This window comes from Ursus arctos, unplaced genomic scaffold (genome assembly GCF_023065955.2).
Source record: "Ursus arctos isolate Adak ecotype North America unplaced genomic scaffold, UrsArc2.0 scaffold_25, whole genome shotgun sequence".
In the NCBI taxonomy this organism is placed as follows: domain Eukaryota; kingdom Metazoa; phylum Chordata; class Mammalia; order Carnivora; family Ursidae; genus Ursus; species Ursus arctos.
Genome location: NW_026622930.1, coordinates 42,727,792 through 42,751,788, shown reverse-complemented (window position 1 = coordinate 42,751,788; position 23,997 = coordinate 42,727,792). Strand labels below are relative to the sequence as shown.

At 43.5% G+C, this 23,997-nt stretch overlaps 2 protein-coding genes across 5 annotated transcripts in view; one reads left to right on the top strand and one right to left on the bottom strand.

Annotated features, from left to right (window-relative positions):
- Window positions 1-1,849, top strand: part of DLGAP5 (DLG associated protein 5) — a 37,509-nt gene extending 35,660 nt beyond the window's left edge. The window contains exon 19 of the mRNA XM_048220154.2: window positions 1,376-1,849. Coding sequence (XP_048076111.2) covers window positions 1,376-1,516 — 141 coding nt within the window. The 3' untranslated portion in view covers window positions 1,517-1,849. The remainder of the gene's footprint in view (window positions 1-1,375) is intronic.
- A 3,047-nt stretch (window positions 1,850-4,896) lies between these two features.
- LGALS3 (galectin 3) lies at window positions 4,897-22,686 on the bottom strand. Of its 4 annotated transcripts, none has more exons than XM_026480341.4 (6): window positions 22,599-22,686; window positions 15,644-15,665; window positions 13,532-13,951; window positions 11,124-11,212; window positions 8,142-8,307; window positions 4,897-5,198 (listed from the first exon to the last, which is right to left on the bottom strand). In XM_026480341.4, the coding sequence occupies exons 2-6, from the start codon at window positions 15,659-15,661 to the stop codon at window positions 5,043-5,045; spliced, it is 849 nt and encodes a 282-aa protein (XP_026336126.1). In that variant the 5' UTR covers window positions 15,662-15,665; window positions 22,599-22,686; the 3' UTR covers window positions 4,897-5,042. The 4 variants fall into 4 exon arrangements, with proteins under 4 accessions (XP_026336126.1, XP_057174707.1, XP_057174705.1 ...); XM_057318724.1 differs by lacking the exon at window positions 22,599-22,686 and adding an exon at window positions 21,843-22,116; XM_057318722.1 differs by having other exon boundaries at window positions 4,897-8,307.
- Window positions 22,687-23,997: the final 1,311 nt, after the last annotated feature.

Below are 23,997 nucleotides of genomic sequence, written 5' to 3'. Positions count from 1 at the left end.
GCAGTGGTTTTCAGCCTTACCCCCAGATATTTTTTTTTTTTTAAAGATTTTATTTATTTATTTGACAGAGAGAGAGAGAGAGACAGCGAGAGAGGGAACACAAGCAGAGGGAGTGGTAGAGGAAGAAGCAGGCTCCCAGTGGAGGAGCCTGATGTGGGGCTCGATCCCATAACGCCGGGATCACGCCCTGAGTCGAGGGCAGACGCTTAACGACTGAGCCACCCAGGCTCCTACCCCCAGATATTTTTATGTCAGCAGTCTGGAGTAGGACCTTTATCAGGTGATCCTAATGTGTAGCCAGGTTGACAATCCCGGGCTATAGCCTTACCTTGAAATTTTCCAGGGCCAGTTGCTAAAATGGGTTAGGAAACGGCCTTGGTTTGCTAATTTTTGATCTCAGAATATAAAAAATTCATTAAGACAAATGTAGGGTAAAAGCAATAATTTTTGTTAACCTCATAAGCCCTGGCAAATGCTTGGCTTCCTTAAGCCACTAATTCCTTAAGGACATCTGTATATGTTGGCTTTCATTATTTTCAAAGATGCCTTCTTTTTATGTTCAGGCTTCTGGGCTGCCCTGTGTCTCAGGAGCAGAGTGAAGTGTGTCAGTGTGACCTGTACTCTGTGCTTTCTTGATCTTAGAGTCAGGGATTTCAGCATAAGGCCAATTGATATAAACCTGATTTAATCCTGTTCTCAGATATGAACTCTGAATGCTTGGTTCTGATAATATAGGATATTACAAATAAATTTGGAATTTAATGTATCATAATGTTTTGTACTAATATTATGATTAAAAATGTTTCAGATATCTTATACATTATCGTATGACAAGTCTTAGTACTTTATAATTTAGTCTCCCTATGAATTCTTTTCCACTTTCATAAATTATTAGAACTTAGACTTTTTATTTTATTTTTTATAGGTCCACCTATTTTAGACCCAAATTATTACTTGCTTTTGTAGCATCACTTGAACCTGAAATAGGGTTTGAGGGAGAACAAAGAAAAGGATCCCAGTAGGATCTCATTAGTAAAAAGCCTGTTAAGTGAGTTACATGGATTAGGATTTGTGGAATCTGTGTAAATGGCTGAAGATATGGTCTTAATTTTATTCATCTTACGTATACTGCTGAAGTCCATTTACATATTACTAGTCACCTTCAAGGTATATGTACCTAATATACCTTTTCAATTAAAAAAAAAGTATATATTTGAAATTAGATCCACTGGTAAGTAGCAAAATCATTAATAGTTTTATTGCTATATGTTAAAATATTATTTATGTGATTAATTAACCTGCTATTAACTTGTAATGTTGAAGGCTTACTTGGTGAAACCCTTGATTTAGTGACTTCTCTGAATTTATTCTTTAGCCAGGCCTGAACTGGAGTAATACTTTCGCTCAGGTGGAGAGGAGACATCAAGATCATGCCAGACACATTTCCTTCGGTGGTAACTTGATTACCTTTTCACCTGTAAGGCCCCTCCGTGATGAGCAACCAGAAGAATTTTGAATTTAAAAATAAATCCAAATATTTTTCTTCCTATTATCAATGTGATATATTGTTAGCATATGGAAAATTGAAGAGTATTTGTGTTCGCTTCTAGTCAGTTTATATAGCGTCATAAAATGTTTTAATATTCAGTGTTCATCAAAGTGTGTTAGATATGATAGTGCTTCTTGAGGGAGGTGGGGATGTTTTGTACGTTAACTATGCAGAATAAAACATGTACTTTACCTCGCCTCTCTTGTTTCAAATGTATCAGCTTAAAGTTAAGTGTACTCACTGAGAGCTTATGAACCGTCTTCAGTCTAATCAAAATATAGTATTAAACTTTGACAGAAATATTTGCATCTTTTTATGCTTTATTCTTAGTTTGGGCTCTTAAATTTGTTGATGTTGAACAGCTTTGCATATTGCATTTTTCAGAGTATAGTGAGTTTCTTTAAATGAGCTTTCTGGAATCTGAAGTCGTTTACATGCTGCACTTTCAAATAGTTAAACTATTAGAGGGACCCATTAAATCTTTGCCTTTTTCTTTTCATTTTTCCCCTCACATAACTGACAGCCTTAAAAGCAAATGCCTTCTTCCCTTGAAAAGAATTATATCAATCACTTAATGTGTTTGAAATATTTTCTCTTTTATAAAATTCTTAATTATAGGATTGTAGAAGACAGGGTCATAACAGCACCAAGAAGACTTGTAGTAGCTAAAGCTTATAACCAGACCTGGTCCAGTTATTTCTACCTCTAAATGAGTTAGGGTTGGAGGCATTCACCAAACAAGCAGCAGCTTTATAAACTTGTAAGATTAGGGGTTTTCAAAAAGAAAAGAAAACACATCCACTTTTGTTGTCAGAGAAAGGTATGTTAGGCTTGTGGGAAGACAGTATTTATTATCAAGCCCGTATGAGCAGTTAGGCTATGTGAGTTGCTGGCTTAGAAGAACGTTCTCAGAATGCCTATTCTTACCAAAAGATAAAAGCAACTTTAATAGCCCATTAATGAATAATTCAAGCAAAACATGCAGAACAAAGAAACGCATATAAAAGTTACAGTTTTTTAAGGGCCCAAGCATATGAGCATGCAAAAGAAGTTGGTGCAAAGTAACCCAAAGACTTGGAATCTATATAAAGCAATATGCAACATAATAAAATAGTATTTGCTCTCAAGGATAAAGCAGATGAGAGTAGAAACAATGTCAGTAAATGTGATTTTCTTGTGGGTTAATAAGATGTACTATTGTTCAGAGAACTTTTGGCTGTTTAGTAATAATAAAGTGAACAAAAACTGGCTTAATAACAGGGAAGTTTATTATTTTTACAAGTTGCCAGCGTGATTCCAGGCGCTTTACAATCAACAGCTCAATGATGGGATCAAGGTCCAACATTATGTTGATAGTTCCTTCTGTCATCCTTGGTGTCGGCTTCCCTGTGTCTGGGTCCTTTTGGGGTCGCATATATTGTTGGGGTATTGAAAATTGAAGAGTATGTGTTTGTGTTCACTTCTATTCAATCAATTTATACAGTGTCATAAAATGTTTTAATATTCAGTGTTCATCAAAGTGTTTTAGATATGATAGTGTTTCTCGAAGAAAGTGGGGATATTTTGACAATCCGTTTGATATTGTCTTTAATCAGGATTCCTTATTTTATCTAGGATTATACTTGAATAAAACCATGACTATTAGGAAATAGGGAATGGATGGGCAAGCGGCCATCAATGTGCCCTACAACTAGACAGTGTTTTTAGGCTATCGGACTCTAGAATTATGAGGTATTAGAAAAATCCTTAAGATACAAGGAAAGAATATTGCTTTGGTAAAACAAATGCCTTTCCGAAAATGGAAAAAAAAATTTTTTCTATTTGTTGTGGAAATAGACTGTTGTTGCCTCCTATATGTCAACTCCACTGTGAACTTTATTCAACGATCACAGTAATCCTACAAAAGGTGTATTATACCACCATTTTATAGACAAAGGAACCAAGGCTCAGGATTTAAGTATTTTGTGTAAACCAAGTCCCTCTTTTTTCCACAGCTTATGTTTTTCCACTTAATCGTAGATGTGGAACAGTCAAGATGAGAATGTTAAGAGTAAGGAATTAACATAGTTTTTGAAATACACTGTGATGTGCTGCTCACGTTCCTCTTCAGGACTGAAAGACTTTTTCCTTTAATTGCTAGAAATGCTATTAGACGGCTTTCAGATATCATCCCCACATGAGAACCACCTCAGGTGAAGAGAGCCGCTTCACCCAAGATGATAGTGTTTCTCAGGTAGCTTGTATTTGTTCGTTGACTGGTCAATGTGAAGATATAAAGGACTGTTCTCCTCTTGACAGCCCTAAAGGATCATCCGGGCTTCAGAACCCCTGTAGGGTGGGCTGAGGCATCGATGCCCAACTTCTCCCTCTGCCCCATTGTGTGCCTTCTCGTCCCCATAGCTGTTGATCGCAAGGTTCTCCCCCATAAACCTTTTGGGTTCTCATCTCTGCTTCCTGGGGAACCCAACTTGTGAAAATAAAAGTATCTGAGAAGATGGTGTTATAAAAACAATAAATAGACCAAACAGTATTTTGATAATCTTTTATAAAGTAAGTGCTATGACCGCACCCTAGTTTTGAACTTGTATGACTCTTTGGGCCTTCAGGTAATGAGGAGGGGCAGAAAGGCATGGTTAAGAATGTTGGCAATGAGAACTATTAAATTTTTCAAGCTGATGATATATCTAATTAAGAGCTTCATTTTCCTCTACAAATATGGAGATTTCATAAAAAACCAAAAGAACCTACAGCAAGATTGTCTCATATTGCTATCAAATATGGATTTGAAAACAGCTTAGCTTAGAGAGAAAAAGTAGTTAAAAGGAGTGAAAAGAAATACACAGAATGCTAACAGTAACTGTGGGTCACCAACAGCTGCACTTCGTGCTTTTCTCATTCCTGAATATATCCTTCCTTAAGTAAAAAAATGGGAGAATGATTTCCTTGTAGCATGTTCTGGTTTTTATGAAACTCTGAAAGACAGTAAAACAATATTTTCTTTAAAAATATTTTAGTAAGTATAGAAAACCGTGGGAGACTCAAATGCAGTATTGATATTGCCACATATTCCTTTTCTACTGAGTCCATTGTGCGTTATCAAGAATAAATTGCCCCAGGGGCGCCTGGGTGGCACAGTGGTTGAGCGTCTGCCTTCGGCTCAGGGCGTGATCCCGGCGTTATGGGATCGAGCCCCACATCAGGTTCCTCCACTATGAGCCTGCTTCTTCCTCTCCCACTCCCCCTGCTTGTGTTCCCTCTCTCGCTGGCTGTCTCTATCTCTGTCGAATAAATAAATAAAATCTTTAAAAAAAAAAAAAGAATTGCCCCAATTAAATGATACACAAAGATGAGGAACTCTTAGAATGTTTATTAAATGGATGATTTACAAGGACAGTGATGAATGAAGGTAAAATTTTTCAGTCAGGAAACATGAAGTTTCAACGTGTAAGGGTTTATATTCAATTTCTTTTTTTTTAAATCCTCCCCTTTAAGATTATATCATAGCGTGTGAAGCACTGGTGAGATCTATGTCCCCAGAAATTCCCAGTTTGCGGATTTCCTGGAGATTTCTCATCCGATGATTGTACTGCAACAAGTGAGCATCATTGACTGCAACCTTGAAGTGGTCAGGTTCAACCAGCACTTGTATCTGGAATGGCACATACACAGAAGTGTTAGAAATGCTCGTTAATTTCAAAGCCGGTCTGGCCCGAGCTCAGGATGCCCCACGTTTCATCTTTATGAATATCTGTGGAACTGACTGAAGTCCAAAAAAGGAACTGTGGGGGCACCTGCGTGGCTCATTTGGTTAAGTGTCTGCCTTCAGCTCCGGTCATGATCCTGGAGTCCTGGGATGGGGTCCTGGGATCGAGCCCCGCATCGGGCTCCCTGCTCAGTAGGGAGTCTGTTTCTCCCTCTGCCTGCCTACTCCTCCTACTTGCACACTCTCACCCTCTCTCTCTCAAATAAAAACAACGAAACAAAAAGCAAAAAAAAAAAAAAAACTGCAGCAAAAATAAACTCCACAGATTGATATTCAAAGATTCAAGCAAAATAAAACGAGAGAGGGAAAGATAAGGTGAAGCCATAAAGGTAAAGACTAATAATGTGTCTCCATAAAAACAAAGTTTTTGTATGGCTAACACCTAAAAGTAAAAATACAAATACGCCAAGTGCTGGCGAAGATGTGGAGAAAAAGGAACACTCACGTACCCTTGGTGGGAATGTGAATTGGTGCAGCTGCTGTGGGAAACAGTATGGAGGTTCCTCACAAAATTAAAGATAGAAATACTATATGATCCAGTAATTCCACTACTGGGTATTTACCCAAAGAAAATGAAACACTAGTGTGAGAAGATATATGCACCCCTATGTTTACTGCAGCACTGTTTATAATAGCCAAGATATGGAAGCACTTCAAGCGTGGATCCATAGATGAATGGATAAAGATATATGGTATATAGACTTCTATATAGATGCAATGGAATATTGCTCAGCCATAAAAAAGAATGTTATCTTGCCATTTGTGACAACATGGATTGACCTAGAGGATGTTATGCTAAACGAAATAAGTCAGAGAAAGAATGAAATGAGTCAGAGAAATACCATGATTTCACTTATATGTGGAATCGAAAAAATCAAAGGAAGAAACAAATGAACAAAAAGCAGAAATATACTCATAAATACAGAGAACAAACTGATGGTTGCCAGAGGGGAGGGGAGGTATGGGGATGGGCAAAATGGGTGAAGGGGAGTGGGAGGTACAGGCTTCCAGTGATGGGATGAAAGGTGCAGAACAGGAATACAGTCAGTGGCACTGTAATAGCGTTGTATAGTGACAGGTGTAAGCATTAGCGTAACATAGGGATGATCACTGGGTTGTACCCCTGAAACTAGTGTAACATCCTGTGTCAACTGTACTTCAATAAATAAATGAAAATAAAAATACTAAAGTAGGAATCCTCTGCTAGGGTGACAAATGTTGTGAAGATTGATAACCAGTTTGGGCCAGAGTAGCGGAAACATTCTTCCAACAGTTAGTGAACGTGTTTATCCTTGCGGCCTTTTGGAAGCAGTACTTGCGCAATATCTTATCTAAATTTTAAATATGTACATTCTTGAGGGGCTCCTGGGTGGCTCAGTCAGTTAAGCATCTGCCTTCAGCTCAGGTCATGATCCCAGGATCCTGGGATCAAGCTCCACCTCAGGCTCCTTGCTCAGTGGGGAGTCTGCTTCTCCCTCTCCCCCTGCTCCCCGCTTGTGCTTCTCTCTCTTTCTCTCTCGCTCTGTCTCAAATAAAATCTTTTTTAAAATATGTACATTCTTGGAATAAAATTCTTGTTCTAGGAAGCAAAAATTTATAAGGACCATTATTACAGTATCTAAGTGAAATAAATAAACCAAATAAAGTTTTATTTGTTTGGAGTATTTCCATACTCCAAATTATCATCCATAGGGTACTCATAGACTTAGCACATATCTAAGCCATGAAATGCTATTAAATAACAACGTTCAGGGGCGTCTGGGTGGCACAGCGGTTAAGTGTCTGCCTTCAGCTCAGGGCGTGATCCCGGCATTTTGGGATCGAGCCCCACATCAGGCTCCTCCGCTATGAGCCTGCTTCTTCCTCTCCCACTCCCCCTGCTTGTGTTCCCTCTCTCGCTGGCTGTCTCTATCTCTGTCAAATAAATAAATAAAATCTTAAGAAAAAAAAAAAAACAACGTTCTAATGTGAGAAGATGTCCACCAAATATAGAGTATGGTCCCTATAAGTCCCCGCCCTTGAGGAGCTTACAGTCTAGTTGTTTCATTGCCCATTCAACCGTCAACCTAACCCAATACTGTGGACCTAGTATTTGTTTAACCACTGCTTAAAAACAAAGTGTGTTGGGACAGTTGGTAGAGCATGTGACTCTTGATCTTGGGGTCATCAGTTCAGGGGTAGAGATTATTTAATAAATAAAAGTTTTAAAAATGGTGCTGTATGTCATAGAAAATACTGGAAAGATATTAACTAAGTTGCAACCTTTGTGAGGTTGGGAGAAAGGGGAAAAGATGGAGGTCTTTTTAATTTGAAAATCTATAAAAATTTTTTCATAAAACGTCTTAATTGTAGAATTTTTAAAAATTAGCTTTGATTGCCATGCCAATTATGCTGTATTAAGGCACTAAGTCTCAGCCCAACTGTACTATTGAGACCTTCTGCCCTTTTTTTTCTTTTTTAAGTGCACTCCACGCCCAGCATGGAGCCCAACATGGTACTTGAACTCAGGACCCTGAGATCAAGAGTCGGACACAACCGACTGAGCCGCATAGGTACCCCCTTCTGCCTTTTTTATTAAAGATGCTACTTTTCTCATTTCCAGAAAAGCTTAAACTCAAAGGTGTGGTAACAGGGACAATGGTGAAGGGCGGGAATGGAGCTGGGGAGTGTGCCAGTCCTGTTGCGCCTGGGCCCCCGGGGATGGAGAGTGGATGTACCCGTTAGGTGTCCCAGGATAGCTGATAAATTCATTTCAGGTGCCTTGTGGTTGTAGAGTGATTCCCCATTGATGATATGTGTTATCAATATATAATAGTAGCAATAACTTACTTTGAATGGTTTACCACTTTCGAACGGGAAAGCCATCTGTCTTTCTTCCTTTCCCCAGATGTTATCCAGCTTTGTATTGCAAACAATGACTCTTTTGTTGTCCTCATTGAAGCGCGGGTTAAAGTGGAAAGCAACATCATTCCCTCTCTTGAAATCTAAAGCAAGTCTGTTTTAAACCAAAGACCAGAGTTAGTAACATGATTCAAGTTGTACATCCGCATCAAGTGAAGAACATGTAATTATCTAAAGATCCAATTATTTGATAAAATACAGGAACATTTTCGAAACGGAAGCAGACAAACCAGAGCATGGCTTCAACTGGAACGTATACCAGGCCTGGTATTTAATGTGTTCTTGTAGGATGTGAAAGTAAGTGAGGCACTATGTGGTCCTTTTTTTTTTTTTTTTTTTTTGGCCTCATTGTCTTTGGTCACATCATTCCGTTCAGCTGTCATTCCCTCTTTACTGCCTCTACTATGAAAACTCTTCAAGGTCTCCTAATAGAAGCTTAGGGCCGCCTTGAGGGCACTTTATGCTTTACATGGCAAATAATAACGCTTACCTCGGGCCTGCCCTGCCAGTTACTTTTAATACCTATTAAAGGCAAGCCAGTCACATAAATGGAAGCTATCAAATACCTTGCTTCCTTATAGTTAACCAAAAACCGAGTCCTAAAATAACAGGCATGAGATAAACATAATGTTCAGTGTCCTGTTGCTATGTTGTAAAGTCATGGCAATAAATGTGTTAAACATTCCCTGACGTCACGTGGAATTAATGGAAGTGCTGGCTTAACTTTCTGACCTTGTTCCTTCTCCTTGGACGTTAATGCAAACGTGAGGCCTCGGACTGTTCAAGTCTTAACCCTATCGCTCAGCTTCTCCAAGTGTGTTCCCTGGAACACTAACATCAGAATCAGCCGGGGCTCTCATTTGAAAGCAAGGTCTACACTCTAGACCTATTAACAATGATTCCTTGAGCATTTTCATTTACCCAGTAACAGACACATACAACCACAAATGTATCTTCCAATGATTAAATTCCCAGGGAGAGGACCAAAATAGTCAGATGGCAACAGCATTTGTGTTTGACTCAAAAAATCCAATGGCTGTATTTTCCCTGCAGTGAACAGGAAGATCTTGCCATCTCTATCACCTTAAACATTCTTTTTTTCAGGTAATTCCTCACATAGATTTTGCAGAACCAAGCAACCATTTTTTCAGTTTACTACCATCTTCACCATTTCCACCTAAATGAGTTTTAATCTGCCACAGTCTCTGACTACACCTCTAGCGTTACTGGAGCTGAAGTTTCTAGTGCAAAAACCCTCAATAAGGCCAACGCACCACCGTGGTTCTGTGTGAATGTGGCTGAGGGAGGAGAGCAGATACTCCCAAATCGTGAATGCTGGGTGCTCAGGCTCAGCTGTGCTGCTGGGTTCTGTGTTATTGGGGGAGGAAAGATGGATAAGGACAAGGGCAGGGGATATATACATTTGGTAACTGCCTGTGAGACAAGCTTTATTGTGCAAGTAAGCACTGCGTTTAGAGAAGCTCTATAGGCTGTGTGGAAAGAAGGGGGGGGGTTAGGGTACTGGCTACCACACAGAACCAGAGAAGGCCGGCTGGAGGTACGTGTGAATGGGCTAGCTGAATGTAAAAGGATTGTATCAGAGGCTGAATCCATTTCCTGTAATAGAAAAGGGGGTTCCCATTGATCCACCAGGAGCAAGGGGACAGATTCACAGAGGTTGTTTACGGATTCCTGTAAACCTGTGCACATAGCTTGGACTTGTCCCTTTTGTGCACTGTCTATAAAACCCAGAAACACAGATTAATTTATGGCTGCAGGAGCTTTAATGGTACCACTAACCTCAGGGACAGGCACACTGGATGTTTTCAGGACATCCTTAACCTGCTTGTGTTACATGTAAATATAACCAGTGGTACTAACAAGGGCCAGCCACCCCAAGGCAGCCATAGATCAGCATGGATTTCCCTAAATTAGCTCAGAGGCTCACTCCATCCTAGCTCACCTCCATCAGACCAGTTCCAATGGCAAAGGTTGACTTCTTTTGAGGAAGTCTTTAACTTGTAGGATCTTTTTAAATCTTGACGTAAATAGCGTCTACTCAGAAGACTGGGGTTCCCCCATCCCGCCACTTAACATCTGTAGACCTGGCTGACCCCATGGGAATCTGTGACTCTGCTGATGTGCCCAGTAGGAAAGTGGAAATGGAGGTCAAGCTCACCAGATCTGAGACGGCACTGTGACCTGCACGACTGCAGGGTCATCTGTACAAATATGAGGAGACAGTGGTATGATGAGCAAGCTCTCAGATCAACTCAAAATGACGCCCACCACCATCTTTGTGTTTCTGACCCTAATTTTTGATGGGCACCTAGATATAAAGTGCATGCTTGGTTTTTTAGACAAGATATGGCTCAGAGGTGGAGGGATGGCCAAGCATTACATGACAAAGGCTGTCCTTCCCTTAAATTCTTAGGTTCTCACTGCCAGGAAGAACCTAGGTTTTTCTGTATGGATTGTCTGCTCTTTCTCTTCGTCCTCACAAAGCAGAACTGTTTCAGGGCGCCTGGGTGGCTCAGTCGGTTAAGTGTCTGCCTTCAGCTCAGGTCATGATCCCAGGGTCCGGGTATCAAGTCCCACATCAGGCTCCCTGTTGAGTAGGGAGCCTGTTTCTCCCTCTCCCTCTGCCTCTCCCCCCACTCATGCTCGTGCTCTCTCTCTCAAATAAATAAATAAAATCTTAAAAAAAAAAAAAAGAGTAGAACTGTGTCATGGTGGTTCTGGGAGAAAAACAAGATTTAGTGAGGGATATTTTGTCCCCTTGGTGGGAACACACATTGATTTATGTGATAATCCTATTCGATGGTATAGAATTCTCAATGCATAGTTTTAAATATTTTATTAAAATTCAAAATAGACAGATATATTTGATTTGCTAATATTGTTCTTTACCTGTTTGCTTTGGGCTTTACTGTGCCCAGAATTGTTATCAGCATGCGAGGCATGACTCCTCCAGGCAAAGGTAGGTCATAAGGCACGGTCTGGGAATAAAAAACATAACACATATCAATAAAGAGTCATGTCTTCTTGGGGAAAGAAAAAAATATATGTTGCTAATATGACTAACACATAACGCTAATTTAATCCATTTTTCCGGACTCTCGGGTCACCCTGCCCAGGGCCTAAAGGGATAAGGCTTCCTACCTGCACAAGTAATAATCAAGAATAAAGCCATCAAGGGGCGCCTGGGTGGCTCAGTCAGTTAAGCATCTGCCTTCAGCTCAGGTCATGATCTTGGGGTCCTGGGATCGAGCCCCACATTGGGCTCCCTGCTCAGCAAGAAGTCTGCTTCTCCCTCTCCCTCTGCCCCCTCCCTCTGCTTGTGCTCTCTCTCTCACTCTCTCTCTCTCAAATAAATAAATAAATAAATCTTAAAAAAAAAAGGAAGAAGAAAATCATCAGTTAATTGGTGCCAAAGACAGAACATATTTCCTTTTGGAGCACTGTATCTCTCATTACTCAGGCAGTCCCAATCTATAATTCATTCAGTTGGACTATTTTTCAGAAAGGTTTAAGCTAGACCTTGCAATCAACATTAACATTTTTGTGCCACTCTTCTTTATTTAAAATTATTTTTATTGAGATATAATTGTATCGGTTTTAGCTATACAACTTTGTGCCACTCTTTTTTTTTTTAAGATTTTATTTACTTATTTGACAGAGAGAGAGAGATAGCCCGTGAGAGGGGGAACACAAGCAGGGGGAGTCGGAGAGGAAGAAGCAGGCTCCCAGCAGGGAGCCCAATATGGGGCTCGATCCCAGCACCCTGGGATCAGGCCTTGAGCCGAAGGCAGACGCCTAACGACTGAGCCACCCAGGCGCCCCGTGCCACTCTTAAGAACCTGGTCACACAACATTCTTCATCACAGTCATTTACTCCCTGAGGGCTTGTGAGTTCTCATAAGTTCTCCTTACATGGCATCAACAGGGGGCTCTGAACATGGCAGATACTAAATATTTGTGGAATGAACACTGTTCATTTAATACATTCCCTAGTTCTCCCACAAAAATGTATTAACGATCTAGGTTCAAGGTGCTGTAAATATTCCCCAAACTCCCTTTGGCCTCTTCTCTCTTCCCTTAATAATTTCTTCACCCCGGGTTCAACCACCACCCAAGTCTTTTCTCTCCGGCCCCATGCCTCCTCCTATCTGAATTTCCTACAGATGCCTTAAATCCAACAGGTGTGAACTGGAATTGTCTCTTCTTCTCCCCACCCCCGCCCCGTCTCCTTCCTGAGTTCCCGGTCTGGGCTGACCCGTGGCTGGTGCTCCAGTTATCCAGCCTTGAAAACTCCATCATCCCGGACTAAGACCTAATCACTCGTTCCTGGGGCTCCTCCTCTGCAACCTCTCCCACATCTGCCTCTTCCTTGCCACAGCCTCCACGTCCCCATCTACCTGCAAATGACTAACTGTAGTCAGCTAATGCCTGCCCAGTGCTGCCCACACTCCCAGCGCCTTCTCTGTACTCTCCTCTAGGCTGACCGAAAAGCAGGTCAGACGCTACTTGTGCCAACGTCCACACGCTCCTGGAAGGGTCTGATTCCAGGCGGCTACTGAACAGTTTCCCCACATCTGTATATTATCTCCCGACTAGACTATACATCTGGAAGGGAGGGATCTGTGTCTGAGATGTGTCTAGAGGCCCCAGGAGTTAGGTTTTACCCTTAGAATTTATTTACTAAAATAGGTTTTAATATAAATGAAAATTCAATCCTTAGATCACAAAATTATCTTTAGAAGGTTTTTCAAAACCACATTACCTTGGTTTCCCTACACGTTCCCCCATGACCCCAGACAAACTGTATAACTCTCTCTTGTCCCCTTTCCTCGTGCGTAAAGTAGGGACAATAACAGTATCTTATGGGGCAGATATGGGGTTAAATGAAATCATCCATGTAAAAGCACACTGTCGGCGTGAGTCAGTGTTTATCAATAATACTAACCAAAGTGTCCCCCCATTACTGTGATCTTAACTTCATTTATATTAAAGCTGCTTTACAAATGTCTTCAAAAGATACACTAGCTTCTCTTTATACTAACAGAACATATACTAAACTCAGTACAAACAATGATTTTTTCTATTGGGCTGACATACACCATGACTGGTCCTTGAAAAGTGGCTCTAAGCAGCGAGTTTACAGCTTCCAGTCTCTCTGCAGCCCTCTGCAGGTTGGCGCTCAGAACCAGCTCCCAGCCAGAGCACAGCAGAGTAATGGCACCAACACGCCAGACAATCTCTGTGTCGGTTCCTCATTAGCTTTGTCCTGATCACAATCACGCCTGATTCCGTCTTACCAGTGGTCCAGCAGGGATGCCAAAGGGGCCAGCAGCAGGGTGGGCTCCAGGAGCACTTGGCTGCCCAGGAGGCGGGTAGGCCCCAGGCCCACTCGGTTGCCCAGGGTAGGCTCCTGGTGCAGGTGGTCCAGGATAAGCAGGTGCTGTCGGGCCAGGGTAGGCTCCAGGGTAGGCACCAGGAGGGGCTTGACCAGGATAGCCGCCAGGAGGGGCCTGTCCAGGGTAGACTCCTGGAGGTGCCTGACCAGGATAGCCGCCAGGAGGGGCCTGACCAGGATAGCCGCCAGGAGGGGCCTGTCCAGGGTAGGCACCAGGATAAGATGCCCCTGGGTAGCCCCCTGCTCCAGCAGGCTGGTTTCCCCATTGACCAGGCCATCCTTGAGGGTTTGGGTTTCCAGACCCAGATAAAGCATCGTTAAGCTGGAAAGAAAGACATCGACAATTACGGGATGAAAAACACTCACAAAAACAGAATTTTCAGGAAAACAGAAATATGTGATCTAAGTAGAGGGCTATGGTAAGGGTATGAAATTCGTATCAATAAAACTTTTTCCACCTATTAAATAGTTCGCAGTTCCTAAAACTAAAATTAGACTTTGAGATTATATATACTTCATCACTTTATTCTTTTTTTTTTTAGTAGTAATGTATCAGTACTGGTTTATTAATGGTAACAAGTGTACCATACTAATGTAAGACATTAATAATAGTAGAAAGTGGGCGTAGGGTATACGGGAACTCTTTGTATTATCTTTGCAATTTTTCTGTAAATCTAAAACTATTGTAAAATTTCAAAGTTTATTTGTGTTAAAAGGCCAGATCATACCATTAAGTAAGTGGGATTCCAGATTGATTACTGTCTGTATGGAGAGGAAGAGAGCCATATAGAAAATGGAAAGCAAAGCAATTTACAGTTCTCAACATGACTTGTCTTTCCATAAAGAGTGCATTTTATTGATGGATTATTATTCTAATAATGATTGCTATATTTTTTTGGCCCTATAAAGTCAATATATTAACTACATGGTAAAGTTAATACAACTATCCAATGGCATAGACTTTTCCTTGCAAAGAACAAGGATGGCTTAATAAGAGTCTCCATCCCGGTTTCACAAGACCATTCCAGAAGAGGATTTCTGGAAGGTGTGGTCCCCTTCTTAGTGGCTCTCAAAGGGCTTCTAGTCCCATTTCTGACCTCTAACAGAACCACAAGTCTGTCTCTGGCAGCCACAACAGGTTCATGGCCACGCACAGTGGTTTCTGATATAGGCCTGTACTTGCCTTACCTCTGTTTTTTTGACCAAGGCTTATCACAGTCAAGCAACTATATGGTTCAGATGAAAAGACGCCCTACAGCAGGTGGTCAGGGTGATGGGGCTGAGTTCTCATAGTTCCATGAGTTCCACGTTTGACAGCAAAGAGTCAGTCCTGCCATATTGCCAATGTGGCAATGTACTGGTCAAATCCATCCCTCTCCTTGCCTGGTGCTGATACAGGGGAGCTAACTCCTGCAGATGGGGGTTTCCAGGCTTCCAGATGAGTCTGACTAAGGGGCAGCATTGGCAGGAGACTAAAGAGTGGAGGAAGGGAGAAGCCGGGGTAGCTCCCTGCTTCTTTCTGCCTCATGGGGTGTCTGCACAGTTGCTGTATCTCCTGCCTCCCTTTATTCTTGCTTCCCATCATCTCAGATCAGGAGGGCTGCCTTTCATAATCTGCCAAAGTCAGGAGCTAGCCTTCCTCTATGTAAAAGCACATCCTCTCTAACTGACATGAGAAGAATAACCGCAGAAATCAGGATACTCGGACTGCACCACACTCCCTTTGCTCATATTATTTCTCAGCTCCTGCCCACAGAATCTACCTGTTTCTGTCCCAGGCTCCTCAGTGGAGGAGTTACTGTTAGTGAGTCCCAGGCCTCTATCTGCCTGGCTTTCTTCCTGAACCTACTGCTGGAGAAACAGGACTTCAGCTAATAAGCCCTTAGTGGGCAGGTAAGGCCAGAGGAAGCCGCAGGGTGAGAGAATTAGAAGGGGATGTCTGGTGGTAAAGAAGAAAGCCCCCAACCCACATGGAGTGTATACTATGGTACGAAAACAGATATAAAACACTTACTGAAAAACTGTCTGCCATTTTCCTGAAAGGGAAAAAAAAGACAGGTTATCATTTGATCCTAGAAGATTTTACCAGTTTCTAGATAACATCACAAATAGTTCCTTGGGCAGTTCTAGGTGATCCACAGGCATTTTTCTAACCAAGCGAGTTTATTCCCCAAATATGCCTAAACCAATAGTGTGGAACCACAAAGCAAGCCCTAGCAGGGATGCAGTCCAGCTAGATCACCCAGCCCTATTTAACTCATAATTTTAAACTCGAATCATACCAGCCTGGGTTCTGAATCCTGGGAGTAAGAGGCCATACAACACAGGAGAGCGATGAATGAGGAAGAAAATGTTCTGCTCCTTCCTTGGTGAAGACACAAACAGTCCTGATTCATCTGTGGTCCTCCTCACCTTCCTTCCTGGATGCTTTTTCCTCCACCTCTTACAAAGGGTTTAGCCTCTTAATATCACCCACCGCCCCTTTTGTTCCCAAGATCAACCCCCATGCCCTCGTCTGGGTTTCAGCAGGAAAGCAGAGTTGATGGATTCCTCCTGAGATTTGAAACCAATGCCCCTAGATGCAGTTGCTGCCAATTATTGATTCCCTCGTTTGCGCATATTTATGCCTGCTCTGGGCCAGGCACTGTGCGGGCTCTTGCTTGGGTTTGAAGATGGATAGGCCAAGATCTGTATGGTCAAAGGGCTCACAGGCCAGCAGGGATCACAAGGGATCAACGCTGTGAGCCAGACTATGTGATGGGGAGTCACAACTAGAACTATTACTTTTTTTTTTTTAAGATTTTATTTACTTGTTAGAGAGAGAGAGAGCGCACAAGCAAGGGGAGCAGCCGGCAGAGGGAGAAGCAGGCTCTCCGCCGAGCAGGGAGCCCGATGCAGGACTCGAGCCCAGGACCTGGGAACATGACCTGAGCTGGAGGCAGATGCTTAACCGACTGAGCCACCCAGGTGTGCCTAGAACTATTACTTCTAAGAAGGGAAAAGGTGGTGTTTGAGCTAAGCCTTAAAGGAGAGGTAAGATCCGGGTGTGGAGCAAAGAAGAAGAAAGGCAGGTACAAGATGCATCTGCTTTTTTTTTTTTTTTTTTAAGTTATTTGTTACTCCAAATGGAACTCTGGCAGTATTAACAAACTAGGGTGAAAAGCAAAGAAAAGACAAGAAAGGAAAAGAAGTCAGGCAATATGAAGGAAAACATATTTGGGTAGGATGCTACCAAAGAGAGTCCGCTTTGCCCAAAGCTGACTCAAGGGGTGGCCTTGACACATCACTCCTTCTCCTCTCCCTATGCCAAGTCTCTAATCATGTGAGATGTTTTATACCTGCTCCCACTGCAGGTGTCCTGGCAGTGAGGGGAAGAGGGCAGCTTTGGACTCCTGAGGCCTGGGTGAGTTGTCTTGGGTCAGGATCACCTGTGCTATAGCCAAAGTGGCCTGGATCTTAAACAATCAGAATCTCTTTTCCCTTGACTTGCCCACTTGTGATATTTTCTCAATTATTTTAAGAAATGACATTACCCCCCGCCAAGGGATACTAATTGATAGGTCCTAAAAATCTAAAATATTAGACTTTGGGGGAAAAAAAAAAGGCAGAACTCCTCTTAGGACTTAATGTCCTCCATTTATACATCTCAGATGGTTTATCATTCTTTGCTGTTACATATACCACAGTTAAATATTACCTTCTACTAAGGTTTGTTTTTTTTCTTGGCACATCTTTTTTTTAAAGGTGGGCATTCTCAAACATTATTTGGAAACAGTTTAGGGTATCACTGTATCCATCTTCTTTTTTTTTTTTTTTAAGATTTTATTTATTTATTCGACAGGATAGAGACAGCCAGCGAGAGAGGGAACACAAGCAGAGGGAGTGGGAGAGGAAGAATCAGGCTCCTAGCGGAGGAGCCTGATGTGGGACTCGATCCCATAATGCCAGGATCACGCCCTGAGCCGAAGGCAGATGCTTAACCGCTGTGCCACCCAGGCCCCCCACCGTATCCATCTTCTAACATGGGAAACTGCTGGCAATTTGACTGGGAAGTCACAGTGACCCTCCCAGGGCTTATGTTCCGTATTTCCTGTAGCATTTGATCTTTGAAAGCAGAAGTCAGGTGCTCCTCTGCTTCAGCTTCCTTCCCCAAAAGGCTTCCGCTGGTTAGAAAGTGTGTTGCCACCGCAGGAGGAACTTGAGAGAAGCATTGTTACAGAAAAGGAAAAGTAAGGACCTTTCTTTCTTTCTTTCTTTCTTTCTTTCTTTCTTTCTTTCTTTCTAAGATTTTATGTGTAAGTAATTTCTACACCCTCACGTGGGGCTCAAACTCGCAACCCCAAGATTGAGAGTTGCACGCACTACCAACAGAGCCAGACAGGCGCCTCAGAAAGGACACTTTCTTTTCAAGATTTTTATTTGTTTATTTGAGAGAGAGAGAGAGCACAAGAGCTTGAGCAAGAGTGGGGTAGAGGGGGAGAAGGAGAGGGAGAGGCAGACTCTCCACTGAGCAAGGACCCTGGACGTGGGGTTCTATCCCATTCGATCCCAGGACCCTGGGATCATGACCTGAGCCAAAGCCAGATGCTTAATGGACTGAGCCACCCAGGCGCCCCAAAAGAGGCATTTCTTTTTTTATTTTTTATTTATTTATTTGACAGAGAGAGAGACAGCCAGCAAGAGAGGGAACACAAGCAAGGGAAATGGGAGAGGAAGAAGCAGGCTCCCAGCAGAGGAGCCTGATGTGGGACTCGATCCCAGAACGCCGGGATCATGCCCTGAGCTGAAGGCAGACGCTTAATGACTGAGCCACCCAGGCGCCAAAAGGGGCATTTCTTAAGCAAACAAAGCCTCTCTCATTTTGAACGCCAGCAGGAAACAATCTTGAACTTCACAGTTCAGTTCGTTTGATTACACAAATTTTTTCCATTCCTGCACAATGTACCAAAGACCCAGACTTATAACTTTATAAGTGTTTTGACTTGTCTTAGATATTCCTGTTCTGTAAAGGCTTCGTGCTGACCCCAGCACCTCTGACATTTCAGGTGGGATACTTCGGGGGAGTTGAAGCTGTTTTGCGCATTATGGGACGTACGCCAATACCCATGGCTTCAATACACGGGACGCCAGCAGCACAATCTCCCACCTCCCAATTGTGACAACCAAAAATGTCCTCAGATGTTGCCGCATATCCTGGGGGTTGGGGGGAGAGGGAGAATTGTGCCTGGTTGAGAAGCACTTGTCTAGGCTGATCGGCATGTGTAACCCTGCAGAAGCTGAGATACGCAGGTCAATAAAAACCAGAAAGTTAGTTTCACTAGTTAAAACTAGCTAAATCTGTACCATGGGCCTAAGAAGGTGTCATATTAATATAACTCCAATCAAACTAAGATGTGTTTTAAGGCTGATTACAACTAAAAACTAAAGACAGCATTTTTAACATTTCAAAATGTAACATTTCTTCTAGAAGTCTCTGCTCAAGCATATTCAGCTTATTTCCAGCTCCAACCAAGACAAGTTGAGGAACAAAGCAGATTTCACTTTCTTTCCACTGTGTTTCACAGAAAGCCTTGGGTGACAGTCTGCATCATGTTGTGACACACTAGACAAGCCCATTAGAATAATGACACCCTGCATTAATGTGGTGCTTTTCAGTTTATGAAGCACTTTCCCATACTTTTCCTATTCTCATTCTGATAATGATCTTATAAGATTTTCAGGGGAAAGTTAATATTCCCATTCTAGAGGTAAGGAAACTGAGGCTCAGAGAGCTAATATGGTGGCCCAAAGTCATTCTGTTCTTAGCAGGTCAACAACCAGGGTCCAAGCATCCTCACTCTTAGTGCAGGCACATTTTACACTAAATGTAAAACCTCACTCTGAAATTTTAAGGCATAGTCCTTTATTTTTTTTAATTTTTCTAATAATATTTTTTTATTATATTATGTTAGTCACCGTACAATACATCCCTGGTTTTTGATGTAAAGTTCGATGATTCATTAGTTGCGTATAACACCCAGTGCACCATGCGATACGTGCCCTCCTTACTACCCATCACCAGCCTATCCCATTCCCCCACCCCCCTCCCCTCTGAAGCCCTCAGTTTGTTACTCAGAGTCCATAGTCATAGTCCTTTAAAAGTGTTAATTACTTCACTTAGAAATTAATTCTCTGACTTATTCATTCAGAACTACATAACATGTTGAAATTGTAAGCAAATTAAAAAAAGAGATCATGTTTTTGTCAGAAAACTAGCTGGGTGACTCATTCAGTAAGCTTCAATACACACAGTATTGAATACCACGATGCCATTTTGCACAGTCACTTTGCTAATTATAACCACATTTAAACCAATAAAGTGTACTTCTCCAAAAATCAGGTATGCACTGTTTTGATATGTTAATTCTCAACCATCAGTTCTCTTTTTCGAAAAAAGACCATGACTGATGCTTTTTTGAAATCAAGGTTAGCAACCTTAGAACTTTAAAAAACATCTATTTGGATAAATATCTTTCTTGCCTGGAAAATTTCTTTTCCTTCCTTCCTCCCTCCCTTCCTTTCTTCCCTCCTTTTAAATGAACTAAATTATATAGAGACACAATCAAATGTAAAAAAAAAATCTTCTCACCCTACAGATACTACAGACATGTGAACTCCATCCTGCCATTCCCAGAATCAGAGAATTTAGAAGAGCCAGAAAAGAAACACTACATTAAAGCAAAACAAAAAATTGAGGAAATACTACCTGACTCTTCACATTTGGAAAAACCTACAGGAAGTAGTTCAGTGTTGCTTTGGAATAAAGAATTTAAACGTGAGTCAGAATGTAGACCTTTTAATTGGCTGTTAATTGTAGCTTTTCCCTCTAATAAACAGTGGCTATCTACTGTACTATGCTATTCTAGGTGCACCTAGCAATTAGTCCAGGGGCTGGGGTTCCTGGGAGCACTTCTGAAATTTCTGCTCACAAAGGGCCCTGACCTTTATACAAGCTGAAAGAGAAGTAGATCATGAATGCATTTCCTCAGAACCCCAAGGCACAGCCCACACTCCTCTGCAAAGAACACAGGAGAGGCAGTCTACTTCCTGCCCTTGCTGAAACAAGTCTACTTTCCAAAGCCAAATTCGGTGATGTTGAGTTGGAATAAAGGAAACTGGTCCTTTACTAGGCTTTCTTTCTTATCATAGTTCCTCAGTATCAAGGAAGGTAAAGTTACTTTGTGCCTCTCAGTTACTGATTGTTTTCCCCCTATGGAAAAGCTGAACACCAGTCAAGAGCGAACACATGATACTTAGTCAGCAGCAAATTGGAAGTTTACAGCAAGCACTGCTCTGGCAGGCTTACCACTCAGAATTTAATCAGAAGAACCAGTTCGGGCACTGGACACCGAATGTTAACCCAGCTGTCCTCAGCAGCAGCCTCGTTCCCAAACCATCACAGGTGAGGGAGGCTATGTTTTAGATCCGTTGCCATGAGTCTCAGATACATTAAGCTTAGAAGAAACTGTAGTTAAGGTCAACGCGAGATGCTCCAGTTATATAATATATGAATGTAGGTTTCTGCTGCAGCGAAGACGTAGAGTCCGGCTGGCGAGGTTCTAGGCAAGTAGGTACCTAAACCATAGGTGAGACCAACACTGGCCTTTTGGCCTCACTAGCAATAAGTGAAAAGTCTTCATAGTAAAGCACTGATGCAAGTTTGCAGCATAAGGAGACATCATTGATTAAGGACCCCTGCAAAAAACTAGCTTCGGGGGTCAATCAGGCAGTGTTCCCCCTCTTCGGCTACTTAAGTAACCAGGTGAGGCATTCTTCTAGCACTTCTAAGCTCAAAACATTCGAAAACCATCATCAAACTTTTCCCCAGGACATGGAGTAGGTGTGATTCTAAGTGTAACCCCCAAACAAGCAGTTCCCATCTCCCAACCATCACAGATGAACTGTCTTCCATTCCTTTCCCAGAATCCCAGAAACAGACTGCGTCACTGTGGTTCAGCCCTCTTCACTGTCCAGCAACCCAACTCCCAGGAGTCACTTTACAAAGATTCCACAGTATCTGGAATGGGAATCACTGACTTAAAGGGGTGGGCCTGAAGCCGAAGTCACAGCCTCACCCTCTGTGTCCCTGACTGGCGTTCAGCGCCTACTCCTCAGAGTGGACACATTATAGTGTTTTCATTTCAGCACTCATAATTCAGAATACATCTTCAAACCTGTTTTAACAGCTGTCCCCCGCTGCGGCTCTGCACCTTCGGACCAACATTCTGCCACACCCTACGCGTCCTCAGCACAGTCTGGGATAATGCCCAAATTAGCCCATCTGGGCAGGGATGAGTCACTGATTTGCAAAAGTTTGGACGTGCACTGTTTGCCAAGCCAGACCCATGCCCACTCAGGCCCTGGGGCATCACCATTTTCTGTGCGATCTGCACCCAGAGAGAGGCGGCAGCCGCTGCGGGGGCCGGGCCTGGCCCAAGAACTCGTGCGCGCCCCCCAGTCCCGCGGCCGCGCAGCCCAGTCGAGGGCGCAGGACCCGCCTCCAGAGTCCCTGGGCAGGCCCCCCGCGTGCAGGGAAGGCGGACCCGCTTCCTAATCCCAAGCGGGGGCGGGCCGCTGGGGTTGCTGAACGCCCCCTCCCCCCCACAACACACCCGCTCGAGGGCGGGACGCCGTGGCCGAGGCTGCCAGTCGCCGCGGAGCTGCCCCGCGCCCTCACCCCCGCCCGGGAACTTTCTGTAAAGCGCCGCTAACTTTCCCTGCGTCTCAGACGGCGCTCTCTCGAGGGGTCAAAGGCGACGGGCCCTTGCCCAGGACGGTGCCCGGCTCCTCACGCGACGCCCGCCTCTCCGCGGCCGCCCGCCGCCCCCGACCCCAGGGCCGGCAAGCCCCCAGCCCCCGCCCGGGCGCCCTCGTCCCTGCCCGGCCGCGGCCGCCAGCAGGACCCCCCGCGCCCCGCCCCCGCCGCTCACCCTACGCCTCGGCGCTCGCGCGCTTGCTGCGGGGCCGGCTTCTGCTGAGGTGGTGCGATCCCTGACCGGGCGGTGGCTCAGCGCCTCAAATAGGCTCGGCCCGGCCCGCCTCTCCCGAGGCGGGGCCGCCACCCCCGCGGCCCGGCCTCGCCCCACCGCGCGCCCGGCAGCGCGGTTCCAGGGCGCAGGTTCCAGGGCGCCGCTCAGAAGCTCCGGATCCGGAGAGCGGCGGGTGGGACGCCTGCGGGCGGCCCCCAGCCCCGCAGCCCCAGCTGGTGTCCCGCGTCCACCCGAGACCGGGAGTGGCGCCACGTTCACCGCCCTCTCTCCAGATCACCTGGTGACTCCCCAGCCTGGGACCGGGAGAGTCAGCGAAGCTTTCAGAGCGTGCTGCTTTGAGGAGTTTGCTTGCTTGCTTGTTTTAACCGGGTTTGCCTATTTTCTGCCTGAATTGCAGACGCTCTCGTCCTTTCTGCATTTATTTTACCCAAGTCCTCTCTCAGTGTCAAAGCCTTGCCAAGAAGTGCACAGTGACTTGGGTCGCTGGGAGGGCCCTGTCAAGTTTTCTGAGGTGCTGGGTGGGGTAGGTGGCTCCATGTCCTTGACCTTGCACTCATTCCCTATCTGAACCGCGATGGGGACCCACTTCACGCTGAGGGCCCGAAATTGTTTTTGTTTGCTCCGCACCGCATCCTCAGCATCTTACCTAGGGTTTGGTGTGTAGTGAGTTCTCAGAAAAGCTTTGTTTCATGAATGAATGAACGAAATAATGAATCCTTTCCTAGAGAGCCTGTTTGTTTTCTCAAAGATCGGGGAGAGTCCGGACGAAGGAGGGAACAGTTAAACACAAAAGTGGCTTTGGTAAAGGCAGGAATAGGATAAAGCTACCACTCTAAAAAAGGTTCTTATAACAAACAGTGATTCTTGCAAGAGAGAAGGTATTTATTTGGTATTTCACTGGATAATAACTGAGTGAAATGGTTAAGGACATGCTAGATGGATTTTTTGAAGTTCAGATAGCCATTCTATGGATATTAAATTAACTTGCAATGGATAAAAGGCTTAATTATAAGACCTCAAAACATAAAACTCCTAGAAGAAAACAGGGGCAAAGCTCTTGACATTGGTCTTGTCAATGAGTTTTCAGATATGACTCTAAAGTACAAGCAACAAGGGCAAAAATAAACAAGTGAGACTACATCAAACTAAAAAGCTGCATAGCAAGAGAAAATCAACAAACGAAAAAACAACTTACAAAACAGGAGAAACTATTTGAGAACTATAGATTTGATAAGGGGTTAATCTCTAAAATACATAAAGAATTCACAGAACTCAATAGCAAAGAAACCCCCAAATAATCCTATTTAAAGAATGGACAAAGGACCTGAATAGACATTTT

Coding starts and splice junctions, on each gene's coding strand:
- LGALS3 (XM_057318722.1), bottom strand. Junction 11,213..13,531: donor GCATCCCTGCTGGACCACTG/GTAAGACGGAAT, acceptor TTTTATTCCCAG/ACCGTGCCTTATGACCTACC. Junction 8,308..11,123: donor GTAAAGCCCAAAGCAAACAG/GTAAAGAACAAT, acceptor GGTTTAAAACAG/ACTTGCTTTAGATTTCAAGA.